Genomic DNA, 27,485 nt, shown 5'->3' with positions numbered 1-27,485 from the left:
CATCTGGGTGCTTAGAATATTTTAAAAATATTATAAATATTATATGAAATAAACATTGGAGCAATTAACGTTTTGCCTTAAAAGTGAGCTGCAGGAAGAAATAGAAAGCTAGCTATAGAAAGTATCATTTCACTGGTAAAATTGTTACAAGAACCAAAATGTAAAACCTTATTTAAACCTAAAAATATGACTAGTTTTTATCTTACTTGACTAATATCATTCAGAGATAGTAGGAAGCAGGCCTCTATATGTGAGAGATGGGTAAAATTTCTAAAAAATAAGACTTTCAATAATGGTTTTATGAGTGCTGTACTGATGGATGACAGTCCAGAAATCCTAACACTGATTGAATTAATGGCTGGACAAAGTTGTGGAGAGTGAGTAGAGAGGGGAATACTCAAGCAATAAGTTTGATCAAGATAGATATTCTATGTAGAGAAACAAACATTTAACATAGCATTACCACACCTTCACTTCCCAACAGAATGTTATTTGAAGTACCATGGACTGCTTTGTGGTTGCTGGAAAGAAACAGGCAATTGTTGGGAGCAATTAACCTGGCCTAATTGCATGTGTTTTAGGATGAAGTCAAGTTAATTGTATCCCACCTCTGCATAAGGGTATGATTTCCTAAGAGAGAAAGAAGATACATTAATGCAATATTATTAAAAATCTGTAGTAATTGGAAGAAAGGGGGGTTGAGGAAAGGTGTGATTTGAAAGCCCAGAAGATGCATTGTTGTTTAACAGTTGTAATTCTAGCAGTAATTACACCAGTAATACCATTTCAGCACCCAGGCTAGACCAGTTTTCAGATGCCCAGTGACTGTTAATGTCTCCAGGATGTTTCAGAAGTTTTCTCAGATATCCTGTACCATTATCAATAAGCTTGTTGATACATAAATTGAGGCTTAATATTCTTGGAGTTCTGGTGACAGCCACTTCAGTTTCACTCAAATGATTTGTGATGCATTTGAATGTAACCTACATGTAGGAAATACATCATTACTTCATCCATTTGATTTAAGGAATCTGAAACAGTATCATTCTCTCCTGAGCCATAGATGCCTGTAAAGTCCTAAAATACTGAGGAAAAATAAAGGAAAAAACATATTCCCCAGAAACCATCAGTAACTTGCAATGTTTTGAACATCAAAAACTTGTACAGAGCTCCTTCCAGCAAGCTTTGAGATTTGATACAAATTGTGTTGATTAATTTTGGTAGGAATTGGACTTAAAATTCAATTTTTCTATATAGTATTCCATGCAGTTGAGGTTTAAGTAAGATTTTAAAATCTTTTCTGTGGAAAACTTAGCAATGGACCTCTGAAGTCCATGCTGTTCAGCTGCTAGTTTGGCAAAACCTTAGCCCAGTCAATAAACAGCAGCATAGGAAAAATTTGTAAAGGCCTCTGAGCTGTTGGCAGATTACTGTAACAAACCCACCATTTTGCAGAGAGTGGATTAAACAATAGGGAAAAATTGAGGAAGTCATCAGCTTCCATGGGTGTGCATGAACAGTTTCATGACTCATCTCAGCTCTTGCTGTTAGTGGAAATGGGGTTGAAATAAAAACGTCTGAGGTCTTACAAGATGATAATTATTCTTGTGTACTCCAGGGCTTGTTTATCCTGGCTCAGGCAGTGCATCAATCAAAGCCAAAAGAGTTTCATTTTGTCACTGTAGTTCTGAGTGCTGGCAGATGAAGAAAATAGTTTCTTTGTCTTCCTGATTACTTGTATGTCGTGTTGTTGATGTTGGTTTTGGCTTAAGATCAACTGGGAGGGAAGCATGACCTGAATTGGTTCAGGTAAACATTCCCTTACTTTGCATAATCCCTGGTGCTGCATCATAGAGATTTGGAGTTGATTTTGACCCAGAGCTGCAGCTCAGGAAGCACCTAAGGATGTTGAAATTCCATTTCAAAGGCTATGAAGGTGACCTGCTCAGTATAAACCTCTGAAATTGTACAGATGGCCAAGCCACCATCAGAGATCTCTCAGGGATAGTGTAGATAATGCCAAGAGAGGCTAATGCAGCATACAGGGCAGTGGAGGATAAGGAATTACGTTATTTATGCACAGAGATAAACTGTGAAGTGTTCCCTTTAGTAATCCCTTGTTTTTGGCATCATCTTTCTGAATATAGAACAGATGCTGCATTTAGAATTGTACAATCCTAAGAGGGAAGACAGTCCCAATCCCCGTAAGCAAGTGAATCCTCTGGAGAACTGCACTTCCTTGGGAAACTATATAAAGAGGACTCAGTGGAATTGGTGATCAAATGCAGAATTTTCCCCATAATCCTCCTCTCATCTTCATTTATCATCTCCAAACCTTGTTCTTGGTACCACACAGAGGCTCCCTCCCAGCTATCACACTTGGATGGATGTTTCCAAAGGAAAGCAAGGCCCATGGGAACACTGTGCCACTGGCTTTCCTTCGTGCTGCAGCAAGGACATAGCCCTGGGACAAATCCAGCTGCTGGTCCTGTAACACATTCTTTGGTTCTCTAGTTTACGTGTACTTTGAAAGTAACTTAAACTTTGAAAGCAGGATGCTGCACATTTTAAGTCAACACAAGCTGTCCAAGTCTAATTGCACTAAAAAAGTTTTTATACAAATATAGAACTTCTAAATATTCCTTTTTCAAGTTCCATTTAACTCGTGTGGCTTGATTTTGGGCATGACCTCACCAGTGAAAATAAATTAATAATGAATTGCTAATACTATAAATATTCTGAAGAATAATATGGCTGTGAGCAGTTCCCAATCCAAGTTTTATGTTCTCTACTGGAAGGAACAAACTGTCCCTTATACTGCAAATAATCTTATGGAGATAACACCGGTGGGATGATAGTTTGATTTCTGTCTTTACCATTAATTACAAATTTAAAATTTTAATTGCCTTATCTGAAGACATAAATGCCCAGAATTTTGCATGATTTCTTTTTTTTTAAATAATTTAAACTGAGATAATATGAGTAACATCTCCTTACCACTTTGTCTTCGCAAGGCTTGTGTTGACAAACTTTCATAGGTCTTTGCTTAATTTAGAAGATATGGTGCATTATAAACAGACACCTTTAAACAGGGCATGATTGAGCCAAGTGCCTGTAGCGGCTACAGGGAGATTTACACTCATTCACACAATACAACCTTTGGGCCACATTAATGTGGATATCAACATAGGCAAAGCTGTAGCAAGTTACTCTCTACAAGCATCTCTACTCTTGTAACAAGCATTTACTGCCACTGTAAAATGTCTGAAATTTGAAGGCCCCCCTCACCTTCCTGAAACCAATATATAGAAGTATTCTTTGTTCAAATGTCTATTATTTAGTTTGAGATTATTCTGTAAGTCCATGCCTATTGTTCCAAACACTCTGCAATCATAATGCATTCCTATCAAATGTGGTGCTGAGTCCAATGACCTACTTATATATTTATTTGTGATGTTCAATCTGCTCGATAGAAAAGTCCATTTTAACTGTGATTAGGAAATTCTCAAAATTTTGCAGTACTTAATAATCCATATCAATGCTCAGGAGTTATTTTTTAATGTTTCTTACTTTTTCTTAGCATCCTCACATCACAATGACATTGTTTTAATGAGACATTTTGCAAACAGTGTATTAACTGACCTAAAAACTGGCTGGTTAATCAACAGACTCTTATGATTCCTTTAAAGTTTTCATAGACAATATCATCTTTGTAGCTTTCTTGAAGGAATCTAATATTTTTTCAACTGCTTATCCAAAGCTTTCTACAGGTCTTTATAAGGTAAACCCAGCTTTCAAGTCCGTTAACCCTGGCTTTGTTTCAGGATGTGTTGGAGTTTGGGATAACATCACCTGTTGGCGTCCTGCGAAGATTGGAGAGACTGTCACTGTCCCTTGTCCAAAAGTATTTAGCCTTTTCTCTGGTAAACCAGGTATTTTATTTCAAGGTGTATTTTTACTGGCTTCTCTCTGGTATTCTGCAACATAATGTGCTGAAAATGGTTTATTTGGTGGTTTAATTTTTTTTAATAGATTAAAAAGTCTTGTCAGAGCTGTTCAGGATATGCCATGAAAAGACCAAATTATCATATTTGTGTTCTGTTTGGTGTTCTTTGAGTTAGATACTAAATATATTTTCTGATACAGTGACACTCACCAAAGCTGCTGACATTGCTTGCTTTTTTTGACCTATTTTGTTAATTATTAAGGCAGCTGAGCCTGACTGACATCTCTAAGAGTTGGCAGCAGGTCACGTGTAGGTTGTTCCTTCTGTGCCTCAGGAGGGGAGCTCTGCCTTGCCGTTGTGAGAATAAAGAGCCCACATTAACAGATAATGCCTAAAAATTACTGCTATTGCAATTTAAGGTAGTTATTATGAAACCTTTTATTCTGCTTTTTAATGGAGCTTGAAAAGAGCTAATCAGTGTCTCAGACTGCTGAAACAATGAGCTGGTTTAAGTCTCCCACCTTTTGCACCATCTTGTCAATACATCATATTTTGCCCTGTGGCATGTAAGTGGGGTTTGGAAAATAGATGATGCACACAAGAGTATTTCACATGTGTCTCAAAATGCTGGAGGAAAAGTCTTATCCCCATTGCTCAGGTGGGAAACCATTGTCATGAAGAGCTGGTGAAAGATGAAAAACTTACTACAGTTATGTTACTCTTTCTTGGGGGGGATGGGAGGGGTGGTTGGTGTCTTTGTAGAGAGCTTTAACAATATTAATTTTAACTTAGAGTCTAGTTTGGGATATGACTAAAATACCTTTAGACTCAAGACTGTGGAATAAATCTTGTTTATAAAAAAATAGATAAGTAAAACAATCTACAGATGAGCAAAGGTTTTCATTCCTGGAACTGGTGAATCTTGATTAGTTTATCATGAATAGTCTAAACAATTTATAAAGGGGAAAGTATGTGTAATCATCGCTAAATGTTGTGAAATCTATAAAGTTTTCAAATTACTCAAACAAAGATAATGAAGTGTTGTCATGAGACAAAGCAAACAAATATCAAAAATTCAAAATCTGAATTAAATCACGCTGCTTCTGTTTATTTGCCAAAAGCCGGAGCATTCACACTCTCCCTGGAGTTTATTTCACAAACTTTAGTTATATTATGACAACTTTTTAATTTTACTATAAAACAACTGCAATAAATACTTAAGTCTGAAACCTTCACAGTGTATTACAACTCTATCTCACTTTGCCATGGTGTCAGCAAGACTGAAAGATTACTTCATTTTATACTTTGCTACAATTTTCCTGGATCCAGCTTTTTTCCATTGCTACCTGTTTATTTCCTGCTTGTGGAACTAACAGGGTTGATTTTTAGAGGTTCCTGTTCAATTAAGAGTGTTTTTTAAACCTGATCTTTCTATAATTTCAGAGAGGGAAGCCAACAAACATTTTGCATGGTTGATTCAGTTTAAGAGCTAACTAAGCATCTTGGTGCTTTCCTAAGTTGATTGTGCTCAGGAATATGTCATTTATTTAATTCATACACAGCACATTACAAATTAACTTCATTCTTGTAGTGGAAAATTATGGAAATACCTTCAAACAAAAAATTTAGCTCTTTTTATTTAGCCAGACTTGTGAGATGTAGCTTTTAGTGTTTAAGAGGAGCTAATATTCTACTATAACATGATCTAGACTACCTTATTGTTATGCACATATTCCAAACCACAAGTAGGCTTTTAAATACCACCAATTCCTTAAAGGATTTCCCAATTTAAATTGTGAACTTTAAAAAGTAGTTGTCTTCTCATCTTTAGAACTTATGGAGAGCTGGCTCAAAATTTTTTCTGTGGTGCTCTATGTTATAATTTAAGCATACCACATGATTAATTCTGTATTGTATTTAATAATCTGATTAAAAGAATTTTTACCATAAAAGCAGTCATATTATCCTATAATGTTTTGCCTGTATTGTACAAGTTTATGAATCTCAGAAAGTTATTCTGTAAAGTTTTTATTCAAAATGTATGTGTCAAGTTATAGTTTTTAAATAAGTTTTCCATCTGAAATGTTTAATTGCATGAAAAGGTGGTGTAGAAATAAATATTGCCTTTCTAGAACATTGCCCAACTCTCTTTAGGTTAGAAGGTATTGAAGAATTTGAAGTAGAAAATAGCTCAGCATCTTGAGTACATTGAGTTTTTTCTTGCAAAACTGGCTTTGACGCAATTTGTGGTTCTGTTAACACATTCCTCTGCTCTGCCTAGTCAGAGAATCTTGATGTACTTTTAAAGTGAAGACTCTTCACAGTTTATAAATAGGTTACATTTTCTTTTAAAAATGTCATTTCTGTGCCAAATGGCAAAAGTGATCCCGTTGTTTGAGGAGACTGTGGGTTTAGGTCAAGGCCTTTTTATTAGCTGGAAAGATTTGGTTGTTGGCTGGTGAACCATTTATGGGATATTTACAACTTTGCACTGAAGACTTTATACAAAGAAGGAATTCCAGTAACCAATCAACAAAGTAAAGATCACAAAAGCTTCAGTTTGGAGTGTATATAAACAAGGTTGGTTATTCTTGACCAACACTGACCTATGACACATAAATTGATTTTTCTATGGTGAAAACCAGGCATCTTTAAGTCAATTATAGACCAGTGGTAAACTCCAAACCAAAGCAGTATGTCATTACAGATTTCGAGTATCATAGATACACAAATTGTTCTAAGAAATGTGAGGGGAAGTTGGCTATGAGTTAATATTGAAAGAGTTATAGTAAATGTGATGACTATTCTGTAGTCTGACATCAGGCTTTTCTGTTTTCCCCTCTTGAAGTTGTTCCATATTGCAAGAAAATTAATTCATTTTAATTAGATTGAGAAGTAGAATCATGGGTTGCCCCTATCTCATCTGTGTGATTTCATCTCTGGAAAGATTCAACTTTTTCAGTCAGTTCCAAAGAGAAACTTTCTGATATTAATAAATGTTCAAAACTCCTTTCACATGTCCTGTGCATTCCCTGTGCTACAGTGTTTCAGTATTGGTTCAAAGAGTGAAGTTCAGCATGCATCTTTATTCCTCATTCTTCAGCTTATGACATAATTTGGCCTTCAAACTCCATTAGCAAACTTACCAACCTTTGCTGCAGCAGTAAGTCATCACCTTAATGTCTGAGAGCTTTTGTAACTCTTCAGCAGATCCCTTGGTATTGGCTTCTCAGAAGTCTTAAATAGGAGGTTAGAACCACTCTCACTGAAATGACTTTTCTTGCAAATTACTTTGCCTACAAATAGCCCCTTTACAAGGTGAATAGCCCGTTTACACCTGAGCATTTTAAATAAAATAGAACAGTTTAGGCTTTTGCAGATGTGTGACAGAAATTGTTGTTGTACCAAAGGAAAAGTCTTGGGTTTACTTCTGTTTCTCTGTAGTGCAAAGGCAATTCCAAGTAAGAGTAAAAGCCAAAGTAATATGAGTGAAAAGCACATGAAAGGAAAGGGCTAGGTTGAATACTAGGAAATAAAGGAAAAAGAGCTTGTGACCAGCTAATGATACAGTTAGATTGTTTAAGAAGTCATTGATGAGGAGATTTTTGAATCTTTCTGATTTAAACTCTCTAATTTTGCTTTACAGGAAACATTAGTAAAAACTGTACAAGTAATGGATGGTCAGATATATTTCCTGACATCTTAAGTACTTGTGGTTATAATGACTATGAAGATGATTATAAGGTAGGAAAAATACTTTTTCTATTCATTTTGATGATGGTGTTCAGTACAGCTATCATATATATTCTGCTTCTAAATAAATCCCATTTTACTCAGACTGAATAAAAATGAGATTTAATGAAAATCTGCAGTAATTTTTCATAGCATTGGTTGCAATATGCTTGGATTGCAGTTGTCTAGTGAGATAAAATCAGGAATATAGAACCCAGTGACTGTTTGGAACTCAAGGCTATAAACAGTTGATAATTGCAGTAAAGCATCTGTATATCTAATACTGCAGTGCTACTCAGCTGGTGCACCATATATTTTGCATTGTGTTATTTCTAGAAGTTTGTTATTTCAAAAGAATGTTTTTTAAAAGTTATCTTGAAACCTAATACCAATAATCTGTTCTAATCTGTTAATATCACATGCACCATTTGGTTGATGCTATGTGTTAAAGTTACAAGTTGAATAGAATTGATTTAGGTCATTGGAGTTACTGGCAGATTTATATTGGACTTGAAATTATGCTAGCAGTTTTAAGTTATTCAGAAGGTATCCTAAATGCACTATGCATGGAAAATTGAATTTGTCCACTTTGCAGATACTGTCTCTTTTTGCTGAGGGAAGGGTTTTTAACATCATGTTTTATGTATTTTCTGTCTGTTTTCCTGCTGAGGCTAACAGAGCAGGAGTTTGTTTACAAGGATGAGCTCATAGTGTCAGTATAACTCTTGTTGCCCAAAACAGATTAAGTCCTCTCATGAACAAAGATATTTGGCCAGTTGTTTTTTTTCCCTGGAGTTTAGTGTGTGTGGAATAGCTGTAGCAGATCTGTTCTGTCTGGCTTCAAGAGATGCACTGGTATTCCAGCTCAGGCCGGAAGGTTTTGGCTTTTTCTGTCTTCAAAAGCCCAACCATTACTGTATTTGAAAATAGATAATAGAGAAAATTGAGAGAGCATACTGTTTTCCCAACTTTTCTGAAGACAAATTCTAAAACTTCTGTGTCATCTGACAGCTTGGGAACACACATGTGTTACTGCTAAAACAGCCCCTTTAAACATTGTCACTCAGTCCAGGAATTGTCATGTGGTGTGAAAATGGATCAAAACATAAAAATTCAAATTAACAAAATATAATATTTCAAGTAGTGAGAAACAGTTAGAAGACTAGTATAATAGAAAAGCAGGTCTTGTTTGACATATTCATTAGTAATTTGAAGGAGGTGAATGAAATGCAAATTGAGCAGGAATTAACCTAGACAACTTGAAATAAGATAAAGTAGCAACATTTGCAAAAGTCTTGATAAAAGCAAATAATAAAAGTGTGAGGATGAAAATCAAGAGAGGGATGTGGAAAGCAGGTACTGGGACATTATTGGCAAACATACAATTGAAAAATATACATATAATATAAATCATAGACACAGTAGAAAAATGAAAGCATCATGCAACAGTGAGATTTCAGAAGGTATTTGAGATTCTGCACCAGCTACTTGTTTAGTTCTTTAGAGTTTACTAGTTTACTTCTTTACAGAAGATGTCATCTTGAATTTGGATTTTAGTGCTCAATGGTAGCCTCTCAAACCAAAGTCTTTACTAAGCATAAATCAGTATAGTTCTTCCTTTTTTTTTTTCTTTTTCTTTCTTTTTTTTTTTTAATCTAATATTTCAAATCTGAGAGCTAAAAATAAAGTCCTAATATTTGGGTACTGAGTATTCTGAGCATAAAAATGTCATGCAACAACATGCTCTGCAGTATGGGTTGTGAAGCATATGAGGTTATCCTCAAAGTTACCTTAAGTCATATTTTAGGGAAGGTGGAAAAATAATTTTCCTACAGTGAGTCTTAAGTTTTCTTCCTTATGTTTTCATTTGAAGATGATGTTAGAGGAGTAGGTTGGAACAGTCTTGGGTGCAATTTTGGTGCCTGCATCTCCACTGCTGAATGAATTTCCATTATAGATCCAAGTAATTGTTCCTGTAGGGGTTTTTTTCTGTCTTTTAAGGTACAGATTTTTCAATGCAAAGGGGGCTTATTTCTCTGCCTACTCTACATATTGTGTATATATGCATACTCACTGGTATATATCTCTTTGCACGTATGAATTTGTTTTGGGCAGCTTTGACAAGCTTTGAATATTCTAGAGAAGGTTTAAACGATAAAGATCCGTGAGCAAATACTGAGTAATTTGTTAACAGGTACCAAATTGCTATGCCTAAAAACGCAGTGAAATGAGGAAATTTATTAAAAATAGCATAAATATGTCACCTCTTATTTCCTTACAGAAAGATCTTGCGTGCTTCCACAGTTTGCATTGATTTTATGTTCAAACTAAAGTGTTCCATTTTTAGTCCATGTTAATGATTAGCAGGTGCTATAAAAAGAAAATATTTGCTTAAAGTTTTGAAATTAACTGTAAATGCTTGATAAAAAACCCTTGGCTTATTCTATATTAGAACTTAGTGTTCTTTACTGCTCTTGCCATGACACTATTTATGGGGGACCAGTTTGATGAATATGACTGTTTCAGCTAGGAAGGAGTTAATTTTCTTTCTAGTAGCTGGTACAGGGCTGTGTTTTGATTTTAGTGTGACAATAGTGTTGATAACACAGTGGTGTTTTAGCTGTTGCTAAGCAGTGCTTACCCTAAATCTGGGACTTTTCAGCTTCCTGTGCTCTGCCAGCAAGCCCGTGCTCAAGGAGCTGGGTGAGAGCATGGCCAGGAGAGCTGACCCCAACTGGCCAGAGGGATATTCCCCACCACAGAATGTCATGTCCAGTGTATAAACTGGGAGGAGCTGGCTGGGAGCTCTCAGTTGCTGCTCAAGAATGGGCTGGGCATCAGTCAGGGGCTGCTGAGCAGTGGACTTGGGCACCACTTGTCTTCTTATCCTTCCTCCCAGTTCTCCTCACCCATGGCAGGGGGAGGAGGGAGGGAGTGGTTGTGTGTGATGTTTTGTTGCCACTGGGGTTAAAACATGACAATGGTAATGTCTGTACAATATATTTTTATGTTTTTTTTTATGTTCTGGCGTCAAAGTGTAGATCTAAACCTTTATTATATACTTCCAGACCTTTTTCTTCAAGTAAAATAGTTACTGCTAAACTTCAAGATCAAGTTTTAGATTAATCCTAGGTATTCAGATAAGGGGTTTTTTCCCCTTTTATATTTCTGTGGAACTCATGGCAGTACAAAATGCAAACAGCAAAAAAACCAAGTGTGATTTGACCCGTTAGAAACATTCATCAAGGTGTGTTAACCAAACTAAGCCTCACTGCAGACTTTCCTTGACATACTTTGACATCTTCTGTTAGACTGAACAAGCTGTAGATATGTCCTAGCTGTTGTCAGAAGTTATTAAACTCTGTGTCAGCATTATTAATATACAGCATGATGTCTGGTAAATGTAAAGCACTGAAATGTGTCCGCTTTATTTAAAATAGTGGCTGAATCTATTAATACAGCTTTGTCTGATCTTAGTGTGAATTGGCCCAGGATTTATTAGATCACACAAAAGCCTCACTACATGCAAGTTAAAAGCTGTGTGATTTGAATGTGTAGTGTCATATGAAGAGAAATTCATGGGGAGAAAGATCCTCAGGGCTGTTGACTGTGATGATACTGCTGCAGCTTGTGGCTTTAGTAGGAGCATCATCCATGAAAGAAGCATCCCCCATTTGGCCAGATTCCTGGAGTGAGCAGCAGAAACACCACCCCAGACAGGTGGAGTCGAGGCAGCGAGGGCAGAGTGACACAAGCAGTGCCTTGGCTGTAGTAGCTGTCCCTAGAAAACAGATTGCTGCTGTCTGTGGAGTGCAGCATTGCTCTGCAGTAATGGATGGTTTGTAGTGAGTCTAAATGGAATCCTTGCCTCCCACCAAAATCTGACACAAGGCAGACATCTACCAATGTGTTTTATGGTGCCTGTAAGTCATGCTAAATTAATTTCTGTTATGCTGTTTTTTTCATTAATATTTTTCCATGAGGTGTGATTAAGAGACCTTAAAATAAGTGCAAAATCTTCCATTAACTTCAAGTGAGGACTAGGACAGAATATTATCTGATGTTCTCTCTTGTAAAGCAGAGAGGGAATTCACTTTAATCGCAGAATATTCAGCAAACTGCTAAATTTCAGTACGCAATGAGTGTTCACATTCACAGATACATCTGCTGATACATGTTTACACAGGAAAATGTGGAAGTTTGTGCATTTCCAAAGTTGGCATCTCTCCCACTCGGTTAGGGAACTTTGAATAAGAAGACATTCTGACTGGCATAATTAAAATTAATGATGCCACTATTACTAAGAGATACTTATGGCAATGCTGATCTCATCTTTTTTTGGGTGATGTTTAGGCTCAAAGTGAATTGAAGGAAAAATGTCAGAAAAATGATACAATTAATTACTTGTATAAAGATTATTAAATACCATAAAGAATACCAATTTTATTACATGTCTTATTAGTAAATTCTATTCTTCTCTACATACATAATTTTAAATTGTGTAGAGATGTCCTATAAGAGAAAAAATAGTTTTCTATAACATGTAATCTGTCTCTTTATCTTAGTTTATATTTTTTCTTGTATAAGTACAAGATTTGAAAAATGGCTACTGCCTTGTTGATAATTTTGCAGAAGGAAAGAACTAGGGTTCCTTACTCCATTTCTATTTGAATTTTCTCATTTCAGTGTTTCTAAAGCAGTGAACTCATTTGCTAGGCCCAGTTCATATTTTACATTTGTAAGTTTGTACCATTTAAAATTTTCTGATGTGTTCTTCAAGTACGAATATTCAAATATTATGCAATATTCAAATAATGACACATGGATCATGAAAATTTAAGCTCACAAATTTTAATACAGTTGTAATTAATTATACCTGTAAAAAGGGAACTCTACTGAAATATTTCAGGATTATATTAGCCCATGGAATAAACAAAATGAAGAGTCAGTTGGGAAGATAATGGTCATATATTCCTTGGCAGTGATAAATTATATTTCTGAGTAAATGAACAAAAAGTTGAGGGCATTTCTTGTACATTTAGAGTGATCTGTGGTCAACAGCAAAACTCCTTTGGACAAAGAATCAAGCCCTTAACTTTCTCCCGTGTTTTCTCCACCAGCACTGAGGTACCTTCTCACCCCTAGAGGTCCTTCCAAACCAAGGCTGTGCTTGAGAGCTCTACCGGGTGATGTCAGCTTTGCCTAGGAAGCCTCTTCTCTTCTGTGCTATTTTCTAAATAAACAGAAGAGTTCTGTCTCCTGAACTTAATAAAAATAACATGAAACTAAATTTAAAGAAAACATTAGCAGAAACAGGTGCCTTTTCTAAGAAAACAAAACACAAGTTGCCTAAAAATAGATTTTACAAAAAATTTAATGAAGTTAAGACAAAATAGGTGAACTTGTACTAATCGAACTTCATTTTATGTGTGGGGGTTTGTGCCCTTTAAAACCTATGAACATTAAGTAGCCACAGACATGTTAGGATTAGCTCTTTAGAAAACATTTACACTTCCTGTAAACATTTCCATGATTTTTTCCTGAAAATCATAAGCCACTGATTTTTTTTCTCTGCCTAACAACATATTGACTTTAGTTTGGTGGTTGTAATTTTAATATTTTTCTCAGAAGTTTAAAATAAATAGTTGGATTTCAGATTTGGAATCTGCATTGCTTAAATAATCCCGTGAATACTTTGCAAAGGCCAGCTGTTCTTATTATGAAGACAAAAGTATTAATTTTCTTAGACCTGCAGAAAAGTTTATGTCATTTCAATTTCATAATGGCATTTCAATTTCATGTGTATGACTTGAATCAGTTTTTCCTTTGAAAAGAGCTATAAAATCTGAAGGAGTTATGGTATTTCTTCTGTGTTTAAATATGTTGAAAATATAATTTCTGAAATTCTCTTTTGGTCAATCCATGCCTTTGTTGCAGTCGTTTTATTTCTGCCAATCATGCACATTTATATTTTAAGTGCAGAGGTTAAAACAAAATGTTACTTGAGACCTGGGTAATTATGGCTCACACAGAGTAGTAAGAAATAAATAAGATAGCCCATTTTGTATAAAAGGCATTGGTTTTTTTGCTATCAGATTTGGCATTGCTTTGCCTGTTTCTTTTGCACCACTACAATACAAACAATTTGTTTCTAAAGGGTATTAGCTAAAATACAGATGAGTGACAAACATTTAATAGCTGTGACTAAGCCAATATCAGTCTAATGAATTTCCTGATTTTCAATTGTCACAGCATAATATGTAATTTAATTCTTTGTCTTTATGGATTTTGTGTTTATGTTTAACTGACATATAATTTGAGAACACCATTTACTAATTTTTTTGTTGACTCTGTAGGAGTTCTAGAGGTCTTACAGGTAAATTAAGATACATCTGTTTTACATTCATACAGGAAATGTAAGGAGCAGTATGATTGCATCATCTTTGGTGCTGAGTCTGATAAAGTACTTCATGCTAACAATCTAAGGCATTCTAATAACCTAAGTCTTTTTTTGGGAAATCAAAACACATGAATTTGAATAATTGTAATTTTTCATTTAATGGATTAAAATGAGTTATTGTTTACTTACCTTTGCAACAGTTTGAGAAGCAGTAGAAAATTATGTAGCACCTAAGATTTCTGTCCATTATAAAACTAAACCACTAAAATATCTGAGAAAAAGGGAAAGATGTTCTTTTCTACCATTTCAAATGTAGACTACAGGATAATTATTATCATGTGATAAAATAATTTCAACTGTGTAATTATTTCTAATTTTCTTGTGCTTAGCTTGAACAAAATGACCATGGTCATTATTAAGGTAATGTCCAAGCACTCTTGGCTGATTAACTTCAGTCTTGACATATTTCCATGCAGTTATTTCACATTCATCTGTTTGGCAAAGGAACAGTCAGCAGAGAGACTCAATCCTGCTGATACCAACAGCTGTTTGCAGGACTAGAGGTACACGGGGTTCTTCTTTTGATTTTAGTCAGACTATTTGTTGTAGGGGTCATGTGTGTGCACAGAATGCCAGAAACATTACATGAAATAGTGTGGGTTTTTCTGGCAGGAGACAACCTCTTGTGTTCTCCCTAGTAGGGCAAAGTGACAAGAGTCACTTCATGTGCAGCAGCCTGACAGTTTCTGTCGAGTTCAGAGTACATGGCCAGAGGATAAATTCAAGGTGCTGTTACAGCAGCGTGGTGGACAAGTGATGCTTTGTTATTAAGATCATGCAGGGTTTCCACCTTTTTTTCCTTCATTTAGGAATTCTGAATTCAAATAGTCCAATTTCAAGAGTCTCAGTCAGTGGAGTTTTCCTGAAATCAAATCTAGACAGAATTTTCAAAATGGTGTGGAATGATGAAAAATTAAGCCAGTCCAGCTGTCTTGTTGACATGTCTCAATCACCCCAATGCAGTTTGTACAGCTACTTTCTTTATACCAAAGTACAAAGTATAAAAGACTCTCTATTCTACAATCTACTGGTTGATACATATAACAACAGAAGAGTTGCTATGAATGTACTTAAGATCCATGGCAGTTACTTCCCATATTTTTCCACTTTAACCATATCTACAACAGTGCAGTTGCAACATTTCATTTTGCCTTTTCCATATCTGTATAACATTTGCAAAGGGAATGTTCAGCTAATTTCATCATGAATTGGGATTACTAAAATAACCTCCTTACTTGGCCTTTTGAGCACTATAAAAATAAATACACTGAGTGATTTGAGATTCCTTTGGCTATGTTAGCTCACTTGAAAGTGTTGCTTCCTTGCTACTTTTTATAAGCATCATTTGGGAAGGCAAATGATAACCATGTGCAGTAAATACTGAAATCCTGTCTCTTATATGTAGCATGTTCTACATGGCTTTTTAAATCTTTCATTTCATAACGTAATAAAAAACTTCACTGTTTTAATAGTTTATCTAGCTTGAGTGGAAACTAATGTCAGTCTAATGACTTTGTTGTAGGCATAAATGGAGAAGCAGTTTAATTCTGAAAATATATTTAGCCCTATTTTTCTTGAAGTTATTATTCAGAATAGGACTTAATATAGTGTGTAGCTGGTGAGTTTACAGATATACGCAGTTAATTAGCAGACTGTGCATTTCAGCCTGCTTTTCCTCTGATGAAAAATTTCCTTACTGAGTTTTAGCAACTTTACTAAAGAAAGGGTTGTTTGGGTGATCATTTAACAAAGTATTTGAACATTTAGAGTAGGAAATTAATGAGACTTAAATGTGTCTTTAAAATTCAGTTCATGTGTATCTACATTACAAAGTACTCCAGAGCAGAAGGACTGAGGGGATTTATCTCTTTTAGAGATAATTCTTTCTTCCAAACTGATTTGCTCTTACCAGTTCAATTGTGTTCATGGAAATTGATGAATCTGATACTTTATTTGACCTCACTGACATGGTATAATCCACTGGAATGGTACCAGATTGTGTGTCTAAGTTTTGAGTTCCTGAGGCTGAATTTTCTACTGAAGTAAATTGTCTTGAGATGTTGCCTTGCAAAATGTGTTGGAATAGAGATATAACATTCTCATCATGTACTGTAGAGCAAAGAATGAAAATCATGCTATAGCTTTCAGAGCTATTTAATGGACAATTACATAATTTCACAGACAATTTGACAAATCAGTAAGTAGTTTCTGCATATACATTTTTTTGTGCAGGTCAACTTCTATGTGAGGGTGAAAGCAATTTATACCCTTGGACACAGCGTATCTCTGATTGCTCTTACAACAGGAAGTATAATTCTTTGCCTTTTCAGGTATGTGCTTTTCATGGGTAAATATTAGCAATTATTAGACATCTTTAACTGCTGTCTGATTGCTCAGCTATTTAGAAAATGCATTGAGTTTACACTTTTTGCAGTTAAACAGCTGACAGTAATGTAATGCTGACTAGATTTCTGCTGGCTCTTATATTACCAATTTGCAAAACATTTTACAAATTTGCAGGCATTTCAGCCCATGTAAGAAAGAACAGTAATTTAGGAATCATTACTTAAAGCATTTTCTATTTGGTTAATAAAATCAACACCTTGAATTGCTCCTGAGAATTAGTTGGATGCTGATCTCACCACTGGACAAGAGTGCAGCCATACTTTGTGGAAGATTCTGAGTGGTTTCCAGGGGTACTGTCATCATAGGCAGTCACTAATTTGTCCAACTGGGGCTGTAAATCACAGAATCACCAAATCACCAAGGTTGAAAGAGACCTTCAAGGTCATCTACTCCCACCACCAACCCAGCTCTGCCATAATCACCCCTAAACCATGTTCCCAAGTGCTGCATCCAAACACCTTTTGAACACTTCCAAAGACAGTTGACTCCACTACCTCCCTGGGCAACTCATTCCAGTGCCTCACCACCCTTTCAGGGAAAATTTGTCTAAAATCTAATTTGAACCTCCTCTGATGCAACTAAAGGCCATTTCCCCTCATCCTTTCACTTGAATCATGGCAGAAGGGACCAGCCCCCATCTTGCTGCACCCTCCTTTCAGGTGGTTGTGGAGAGCCATGAGGTCTCCCCTGAGCCTCCTCTTCACCAGAGAGAACAACCCCAGTTCCCTCAGCTGCTCTGCACAAGACATTTTCTAGACCCTTCACCAGCTTCATTGTCTTTGTCTGGACACCTCCAGCACCACAATGTCCTTTGTGAAATGAGGGGCCCAGAACTGAACCTGAGGTACAAGCCTCACCACATCCAAGCACAGTAGTAAAGGTATGGCTAATTGTGCTGGGTCTGGTTTTTGTTAGGCAGTGTTAGAAAAGGCAGTACTGCCTGCTGCTTTTGCCTAATTTCTGTGACTTTTCTTAGACTGAAGGCAATCTTCAGCTAGCAAAATAACTTTTTAAATGGTCTTATCAGTATCACAGTTTTTCAGTCCCTCCATTTTCATGCCTTTATGTATCACTTCCACCTGTCTAACAGAATACCCTTTATATTCTCCATTATGAACTTCATGCAGCTTTTCTGCTCCACTTAGGGCCAAGAAAGCCCAGAAAGTACATCTCACAGCTTTGGTAGAAAGGAAGTACAAATAATATGTAGATAACAGCATGTTGTTTGTCAGAGCCTCATCCCTCTCATGAAATATTCCTATAGCAAGTTCTGTAAGCCATTCAGCCTGCCATCAAATTTTCTCAATATCTAAATATTCAGATCATTCAGAGCAGATACATGACCCATAATTATGAATGGAATACCTTCTAAAAAAATGAATTGAGCCAGTCATGGTTATACTCCTTCTACCAATAAATGCTCCAGGCAGATCCCAATGCAGACTACTGCAGTTTCAAAATTGCTAAAACCTAAAACCATACCCAATACAAAGAATTACAGACATCTGAATGTCACCCATCACCAGAATCAGGTGTAACAGATCCAGCATTTAAGAGGTGTACTCTAAACCTTCAATTTAAATATCCACCTAGAGATATTTTTTTCCACTCTTCCAGTTGAGTCAGGGAAAAGACAGACTTCTTTTTCAGGAGGCAACGTATATTCTTCCAAGGCCCCCTTCAAGAAGAATCTTTGTTATTAGCAGGAGTTTTGGGGCCTCCCAATATAGTTGAACTAGGAATTAATTTCTTGCCCACCAACTCCAAAATATTGCTCTGACAGCCTTGTATATATCCAACATTTAGTATCTGAGCTGCTGAATGGAATGAATAACTAATCATCTACATGAGTTATTCAAGAAAAATAGTTTCCTCCTATTTGCAGCTTGCATGTATCTCTGAATTCCACAGGAACATGTGATGCAGTCCAACATAACAGTGGTATTTCAGCCAAGGATGTGCATGGCCACAGCAATCCCTCCATTTTGGGCAATTGTTTGAAATTCAGCCTGGTATTGTGTCCTTTGCCAAATTCAGGGCTAGCAAGGCAGATCTGTTCTTTATTTCCTTACACTCACTGTAACTATCCTTGCTTCAGTAGTTTCAGAATGAATGATATATGTTTGGTAAAAATCACAACTGCTACTGCACACTGCCATTACATCTATTGCATCTTCATTTTTTCACTTCTCATGCTTGCTAAAATGCCTTGGCTTCTGGTCTATTTCCAGGTGCAGCTCAAAGTGCTGGCTGTGACCACAAAAACCTCTTAGCAGTTTGGTTTCTCGGGATTTTGTATAAAAAGGATCTTATAAATAGGAAAAACTTGAAGGGACTGTATTTTCAGGGAAAAGCCCTCAACTTAATAGCTTGCTTCCCCTGAGTACTCATTCACTTACTTGGAATATTTAAAGGTATTTGTTTGTAAGGCTTTCACATGGCTGCCAGACTAAAGAAGAGAAGTTTTTGCATTCATTGAATAGAAAGGATAGGTGATCAAATGTTCTGAATGCATTTTTTATTGCTCCTGCATACACCAACATCATAGGATCAAAAGTCACCATGTAGCAAAATACAGGAGTTAAATAAAAGAATGAAACCAGAAAATAATAGGTGAGAGCACATCTGAAATATATCCAGGATAATCAAAGTCACATTTGCAAGAAAAACACTGGAATGAGTGCACACACAGAAGGATATAATAACCTGTGTTTATTGTCAGCTTATGTTAAAATGTGAGAGAAATACCACTGGGATCTTTCAGTCTGTGATACTGAACAGAAGTAAGAGATGAAAGGAAACAGCAAGGCAGCACTGACAAAATGACAGAAAAGGAAGGGGTATGCTCTTACTCAAGGTTCATATTGCTAAGTAATGTCCACAGAGTAACAGAAGTCTGTTCAACAGTTTCTGCATCAAAATCTAAAATGCCCATTTTTAAATCTCTTTTTAGAAAACTGCATTGTACTCGGAACTACATCCATCTGAACCTGTTCCTCTCTTTCATTCTGAGAGCAATCTCTGTGTTAGTCAAGGATGATATTCTGTATTCCAGCTCCAACACAGCTCACTGTCCAGAGGATCAAACTTCATGGGTAATAAACCTCATTTGCTACCTGGTGTAACACTATTTTGTCGCTGAATTTTCCTCCCTGATCCTTTTAAATATTTAGGAGTACCAAGATTTCAGCATAGACAATTCTGAAGAGAATATAATGACTAGGAGAATGATGTGTTAGACGTATCCAGGTGAAGAAGGTTGCTGCACATGTAAGGAGACCTTAATATTGTTTGCATGTCCGTGAAGGACAACTTGTCATCAGCCAAGACAAATCATAACCAGATACAGCTCAGAATTAATATGGCCACTGCATTCATCAGCTGGGAGGGTGGAAGCCAAACAGAAGTGCCATCAGCTGAGAGTGATTAAAAGCAGCTTCTCTAAAAGTGTTCCAGCAGCTTTATCATGGGTTCAGGAATTGGACAGGTATAAGTGGGGGGAGGGAAATAATCAGGAAATTAAATATTTGCAGGAGTTGTCTTCATTAACTCCTCTATATTTCTGGGCTATGACAGAAGTATTATAATCTTCATTCCTGGCAAGCTAATATGTTTACTGCATTTTCACGTGCAGGGTTTAAAAAAATCCCAAGTCTTGCTTAAGTTAAAAGACTGAACTCTGTATGATATGCACCATTCCCTGCCTTGTTTCAGTCAAAACTCCCTTCTAATTTTAATTAACTACAGTTTAAGCTTGTGAGAAAAAAATGGAAGAAGATATTTTTGTCTTGATGAAGCCATGTTGTCCCAAAACATGAAGTTCTTAGCAGTGACTCCCAAGCCATATATAGAAATTAATAATCTGGATTACTTCTAATGGAGAAAAACAGGAACTGAGTTAGTGACCCCAATTAGGCAAAGTAGATAGTAGACAGATTGCCAGAGGTAATCAGAAGTTCTTAGGTCCTTGAAAGAATGTTCAGTGGACTCTCAAAATACTACTTTGTTTCTGCAATTTCATTTATTATCCAGTTATTCTTGGCTACAAAGCCTTATACTTCCCTATTTAAACATGTCAGATTTTGTGGACTGCTGGCTAATTTCTGTTGCATTGTATGTGGGATGATCTGGCACCGCCAGTTTTGTCTTGCACTGGCTTAATGCTGCCTTTCAAACCCAACAACACATGAGATTTGCCCCTTTTGTCACGTGTGTGTGATGTTCCACAGTTCTGCTGCACTCACACAGGTCTAAAACACACAGTTCATAAGGCTCTGTAAGTAGGTCCTAGCTCTGGATTATTCAGGGAATTAATTTTGGCTAACTTTACTGATAGATACCTTCACTGTTCAGTATCTGCAAAAACAGCTGATACAGGATTACCTGCAGGAGGAAGGGAAAATACTTTGATGCAGGGTTCTGGTATGTAAATTGAGAATGTAATACAAGGGAATACTAGACTTTATAAAGGATTAGAAAATTTTCACTGCAGATCTGATTGTAAGGAGTCTTTAGCATAAAAGCAAATTTCAACTTGCTTGAAAATTTCAACTTTTAACAAATTTTGAAATGCTTAATTTTATCCGCCGTACATTTTCTGCAGTGGATATCCCAAAATCCAGAGGTAAGATCAGCCTTGCCAAAATTAGATAGCTTTAAAATTTTGGTTGTAGGCAGTTAAAATCAGGTGAAATTAATTCAAGCCTTTGGACTCTTCCTTAGTTTTCTGTACTCAGGCATGAATGTTACTTGGGATGCACTGAGGTACCTGAGACATCATAGGGGCTGATGGGTACAAAGAAGTATCCCTGGAGAGGTCTGTACCCTTTTGGCTTAGCAGCTGGTGTCTGCATCTCACTGCTTAATAAAGACCTATGTTTATATAGAGCAGTCAATCAGTGCAAGTAAGTTACCTGCTTAAGTGTCTGGTGTACTTGGGATTTTAACAGAAAAGTGCAGGTATGAAGGGTATTTAAAATGGAGAAGTGAGTAAACTGGCAGAAACTAGAGATCTTATTTGGTGCAGTTTATTTAGTCTGTTACATTCACCATACCATCAAATTTCTCAGCACATTCTCAGCCCATATGAGCATTTTCATATTCAATTCTCACATCCCAGATTCCTGCTGGGAAGTACCAAAGTAGCAGCAGCCAGCACTGTGGAACATCATCAGCACAGACATCTGAAAATTAATTCTGAAGAGCAGCACACAGACTATAAGAATCATTTTTTGATACATGTCTGTGTTTTGTTAACTAAGAAAGTCTAAAACATTTTCTAAAGCGAAAACATTACTTTTAAAAGTTAAATTATTTTTATTTTTTTTTACAAATTATATTTAAATTTTTAAAATTACTGTTAAAAGAAAAAGCCAACTTTTTCTCCCAAGTCTACTTAGTCATCACATGAAGTTACATTTTTCACTCAGTTTCACATTTAGCTTTGAGAAAGTCATAAAGTAGTTTGTCTGTTAATTTTTACTGTGTTAAGGAGCCATGTGAGGTTTTAATACATTTATTGGACTCATTGTAGATGATAATTTAATTTTATAACCATTCATTAACAAATTGTTGCAAAAGTGTGATTTATTAATAACCACATTTTTCTATATTTATCCCATGAAGTTTTCAAAATTTCTGAGTGAATTTGCAATGAGAGCCATCTAAATAACTTTTAATAATTCACTTTCTTTTAATATATACAGTAACATTTACAATGTCACAATTCGCTTGACTGAAGATAAAAAATTGTACTGGACCTGGTTTATTGATATTACAAAGACAGCTAAGATTTTTTGGCTGTAGTAATAAAAATAATGGCATCTTTTCTGTGACAAATTTGATCCTTCTCGTATTTCAGGTGGGCTGCAAGGCAATCCTGGTGTTTTTTCAGTATGGTGTTATGGCAAATTTTTACTGGCTCTTAGTAGAAGGACTTTACCTCCACATCCTCCTTGTGCTAATATTCTCCCCCAACAGGCACTTCACGATCTACCTGCTGATAGGATGGGGTAAGAACTTACACTTCTTCCAGGAATGTTCTTTTTCCTGTGTGTGTGTTGGTCAGGTTCAGTGTTTCATACCAAGGTAGTGGAGTTGTCCCTGGTGGTGACTCCTCAGAGTCACAAGTTCCCCAGCTCAGCCCCAGCACAGGTTACAGCTGCTGTAGCACAGCAAAGAGCAGGCACAAAACTGCTGGAGCATCACTGCTGGCTTGATCCCTGGCATCACCTGTGCCATCTGCACCACACCCAGGGATTGCTGTGCTGCAAGGACTGCCACTGCAAAACATAGGATTCGGGTGTCCTAATTGCTGAGGAAAATTAAAGTTTAGCTGCACAGCCATGAGCTATACTATGCAATTTTTCTTTTTGAGAAGCACAATAATACTGTCCATCTGGTGTTAAATACATACATTCCTTTCATTTAGAGAAAATGAGATGATATTTATATGGAACATTTTCATGCTCCCAGTAGTAGGTGGTCATAAAACATTTGGGTATTGCTGGGAAATTGGAATAAACCAGTGTCTGGACAAGGTTCCTTACAAAATTATTTATACTACTATTTTATATTGCAGTCCTTGGAGGTGAATTGGGAATGCATAACTTGTATCTATTTCCCTGTAAGTCACTCTGAAACCTTGCAAGAAACCTAAGAAAGGCATTTTTTGTGTATTAGTAATTATGGCTGCATTTTTATGAGAAATAAACTCACTTCCCTGCAGATTTTGTTTGTAATGCATTGCTGATGTATACATGTATTCATGTAACTCATCAGATGGGCCTCTCCTCCCATTCACTGAACTGTTTACTCTATCCTGTGTATTTGGGGAATAACTGCTTACTAGCAGGCTGAATGTTTGGGGTTTTGCTTTGTTTTTGTTTGTTTGTTTGTTTGTGGACTTGCATTTTTGTGATCATTCCCTAAACCTCTTGGCATTTTTCAGGAATTCCTACGATATTCATTATTACGTGGACAGTGACACGGATCATTCTAGAAGACACTGGGTGAGTGTATGGGGGAGAGAAAGCTTAAAGACCCCCATGGCTGTACAATCCTTGCCTAACTAGAGCTAAGCCTGGCTCCTGGCATGAGAAGGGCAACTGAGACAAGAATTTTGTAGGAAGATCAGACTTGCTCCTGCTGCTCCCAAGGAGTGGGACAACATTCCTAACTAGTGGACAAGAAGTTTGCACAGTCCTGTTTTGTCCAACTAACAATTGTTTTTCAATTTATTCTGTAGTGAAACTGAATAATGATGTCCTACATAATTTCAAGGTTTTCTTTGCAAGACCTCTAACATGTAAACCAAAGGCACACTCTTTTTTCCTTTGTCATTATGATTACAGAGGCAGTCTGAAGGGTAATTAATCTTTAATCTGACTAAAACGTTTCAGAGCATTTGGAGTATTTGAATCAAAACTCCTGAGCCCAGGATGAAAATTAAATATTCAGTTTTTCAGACAGAGCTTCAGGTTCAGTCTCACATTTTCAGAAACAAGTTCCAGGCATCTATAACCTAAATATCCCACAAGAAATTATGTAATTTCAATTGCACCTGTCAGTTGCTTTAGATCTTCTGCTACCCAGAGGTCAGCATTAAGTGCACACTGAGAAATGTCCTTACACAAAGTGAAATTAAGCTTGGTTCTCACAAATGTCAGCATCCTCCTGATGTCTAATGGTACAGCCCAGCGTGCTTGATGCTTTAGCTGATTTCATGCAATCACAGAATGGATTGGGTTGGGAGGGACCTTGAAGACCAGTTGGTTCCAACCCTCCTTGCCATGGGCAGTGATGCCACGCTCAGGTTACTCAGAGCCCCATCCAGCCTGGCCTTGAGCAATTCCAGGGATGGGGCATCCACATTTTCTGGGCAGCCTGTGCCAGGACCTCACCACCCTCAGAGGGAATGCACTGGTGAGGCCACAGCCTGAGCCATGTGTCCAGCTCTGGGCCATCGCTACAGGAAGGACAGTGAGGGGCTGGAGCATGTCCAGAGAGAGCAGTAAAGGTGGTGAAGGATCTGGAGCACAAGTTGTGGGGAACAGCTGAGGGAACTGGGGTTGTGTAACCTGGGGAAAAGGAGGCTCAGGGGAGACCTTATCATTCCCTACAACTGTCTGCACAGAGATTGTATCCAGGTAGGGTTGGTCTCTTCTCCCAGGCAACCGGTGACGGGACAAGAGGGAATGTCCTCAAGCTGTGCCAGGAGAGGTTCAGTTTGGACATCAGGAAGAATTTCTGCACTGAAGGTGCTGTAAAGCATTGGATTGGGCTGCCCACAGAGGTGGTGGAATCAGCTTTTCTGAAGGTGGTCAAGAAATGCCTGGATGTGGCACTCAGTGCCAGTGTCTAGTGTTGCTCAGTCAAAGGTTGGACTCAATGATCTCAGAGGTCTTTTCCAACCTAAATGATTCTGTGCCTTTATGAGTAAAGTATTTCCTCCTAACATCTAAATCTCTCCTCTTTCATTTTTAAACCAATCTCACTTGTGCTATCACTACATGCCCTAGCAAAATGCCATTTTCTGTCTTTTATAAGCCCCCTTTAAGTGCTGAAAAGTCACAATTATTTCTCCATAGACCTTTGTATTCTCCAGGCTGAACAATCCCAACTTTCTCAGCCTGTCTTTTTAGGAGAGGTACTTCAGCCCTCTGATCACCTTTGGGGTCCCCTCTGAGCCTTTTCTAACAGGTCCACATCTTTCATATGCTGAGAACTGCACACCTGGACACAGTGCTCCTGGTGGGGAAATCAAATATATATATTAAAACAAAGGAAATAAAGTTAATAGCAGGAAATGCTTGAATGCCAAATTCTAGGCAAGAGCAGGCATTATTTTAGTGGGCTCTGACTTGTTTATAATAAGTGCTTCTCCTCATAGGTCTTGCTTGCCAGAGGATATTCATGTCAACATGATTTTCTCTCCTTTTTTTAATAGTTGCTGGGATACAAATGAGCATGGTGGTCCCTGGTGGGTTATACGAATACCAATTTTAATTTCTATTATAGTAAGTAAAATTTGAAGCATGAATTATAGACCTGTTCAGCATTGTGCAGTGCATGCAGCCATTATTCTTTACTGCTAGTTACAGATAGGCAAGAATTCTGTTTTAATGAAAAGAAATTGTGCTGCAGGAGAAATGTTAAACAGATGCCAAGGCCATTAAAATTTGTTGCTTTCAAAATTTATCTGCATCCTATTAAATGAGCAGTTGCTTTTATTTGTGTGTTGTTCTTTCTTTAACATCTCTCCTATTTATGAGTCTGGAGGAAGGAAAAATCTAATTATACTTTTCAATGAATTGCAGATTTGATTTTGTGTGTAAATAGATAGTCCTGCAATTGAGAATCTGATATTATTCATAAAAAAGTATTGCTGTGTATATCTTTCTTTAATTGGTAGTCTACTGAGATATATATTGAACATGAAGTATTTGCAAAATAATACTATTTGAGAATGTTTCACAGGGCCTTTCCTGTTTGGAACTCATTAGAATTACTGGAGTAGTGTAATAATATTCTTGTTCACTGTAATGATTGTGTAATTAACTTTGGGCATAATATACTGTGGTTATATGTCCATTTCTGAAAATAGAGAGCAAAATAATGTATTTTAGACATGCTTGCTTCATTTTTAAAATTGTAGGCAGAAAGTCTAGGGCGTTATTAGATTACACAAGATTTCAGGAGTTTGCATTATGCTTGGGCTTGCCTTTCAATCTGTGCCTGCTGAAAATCATTTTGGGAGAAATTCCTGTCATTGCCATCAGAGTGAATTCAGCAGTTTGAAGAGAAAGAAGAGTAGGCCATATGTGCAAAATTACATAAGGTAAGGCCTCTAAGATGTTTCATGTTACGAAGAAATAAGCATGCAACAGAAGTACAGCATGAAGGGAATATTTGGACCTCAAAGGAGCTGGAGAATGGGGAACAATCCAGAGCGAAGAAAATATGTTGGAAGACAAAGGCGAAACAAACCACCTGGTGTTTACAGGAAACTCTGTTCTCTGGGTGCTCAGTTTGAACAGCTATCTGAGACTTCGTGTGCCAGAAAGCAGTGCTCCTCCAAAGCAGCCCTGGACCTGGAAGTGGAAGTTATCCCAGGACACATTGGCAGACCTGAACTGCAGCTGGATCCTAGTGAAGACTGGGAAGAAAGTTGTGAATTAAGCAACTGGAGTACTGGTCAGGCACTAAAGTTTGATCTATCCAACAGTATCATGAGAGCAAGTTCTGGTACCATTTTGCACAGTGGGAATGGCTTCAGTTAATTCAGTGTGTCAGAGCCCTCCCTGGCATTTCCTCCCGAGAATTTTGGCTTGAGAGAAGTCGTTTGGCAGACCTTCACACTTCGTGCTGTACACACTTCAGAGTTACTCAGTTGGATGTGACTGTTCCAAATGAATGTGCTCTTACCCCTATTCTCTCCTGAGCCACTAATACTGGCTCCAGTGCATATGGCAAGTTAAGATCCCCTGCTGTGTGCACTCAGCTGCATCAAGTCTGCAGATTGAATCTGCAGTAACAGATTTCTGTCTGTTATCTTTATAGGCAAGCTTCTAAGTAATCATCTGCCTGAAAAAAATTTATGTTAAGTTCAGCAAAAGCCTATATTTTCTAACATTTCTTTTTTATTCTTTATTAAAAAGATATTAGATACTATTTTCCTAAATTTTTATTTCATCCCTGTCAGTTCCTTTTAATACCCTTCACCTGTCATTTCAAACAAAATGTTAGAGAAAAATGCACTTGCTTTAACCATGGTTTATTTATTAGCATCCAAAATTCTGTAGGCTGTGTTATAGAAGACACGGAAATTAATTGAACTTGAAAAGTTCAGAGACAAATTTTTAGGAGAAAGAAGAAGGGTTCCACCAATATATGAAGACAGAGGTTTATAGCAGCGAGATAGGCACTGTCTGGTTAGGTACC

At 37.0% G+C, this 27,485-nt stretch overlaps 1 protein-coding gene across 1 annotated transcript in view; it reads left to right on the top strand.

Annotated features, from left to right (window-relative positions):
• Positions 1 to 27,485, top strand: part of VIPR2 (vasoactive intestinal peptide receptor 2) — a 44,415-nt gene that overhangs the window by 10,503 nt on the left and 6,427 nt on the right. The window contains exons 3-9 of the mRNA XM_062493864.1: positions 3,825 to 3,932; positions 7,593 to 7,690; positions 16,371 to 16,468; positions 19,498 to 19,639; positions 22,405 to 22,555; positions 23,494 to 23,554; positions 25,492 to 25,561. Coding sequence (XP_062349848.1) covers positions 3,825 to 3,932; positions 7,593 to 7,690; positions 16,371 to 16,468; positions 19,498 to 19,639; positions 22,405 to 22,555; positions 23,494 to 23,554; positions 25,492 to 25,561 — 728 coding nt within the window. The remainder of the gene's footprint in view (positions 1 to 3,824; positions 3,933 to 7,592; positions 7,691 to 16,370; positions 16,469 to 19,497; positions 19,640 to 22,404; positions 22,556 to 23,493; positions 23,555 to 25,491; positions 25,562 to 27,485) is intronic.

Source organism: Cinclus cinclus, chromosome 1, assembly GCF_963662255.1.
Source record: "Cinclus cinclus chromosome 1, bCinCin1.1, whole genome shotgun sequence".
Lineage (NCBI taxonomy): Eukaryota > Metazoa > Chordata > Aves > Passeriformes > Cinclidae > Cinclus > Cinclus cinclus.
This window is presented reverse-complemented; position numbering and strand designations above follow the sequence as displayed.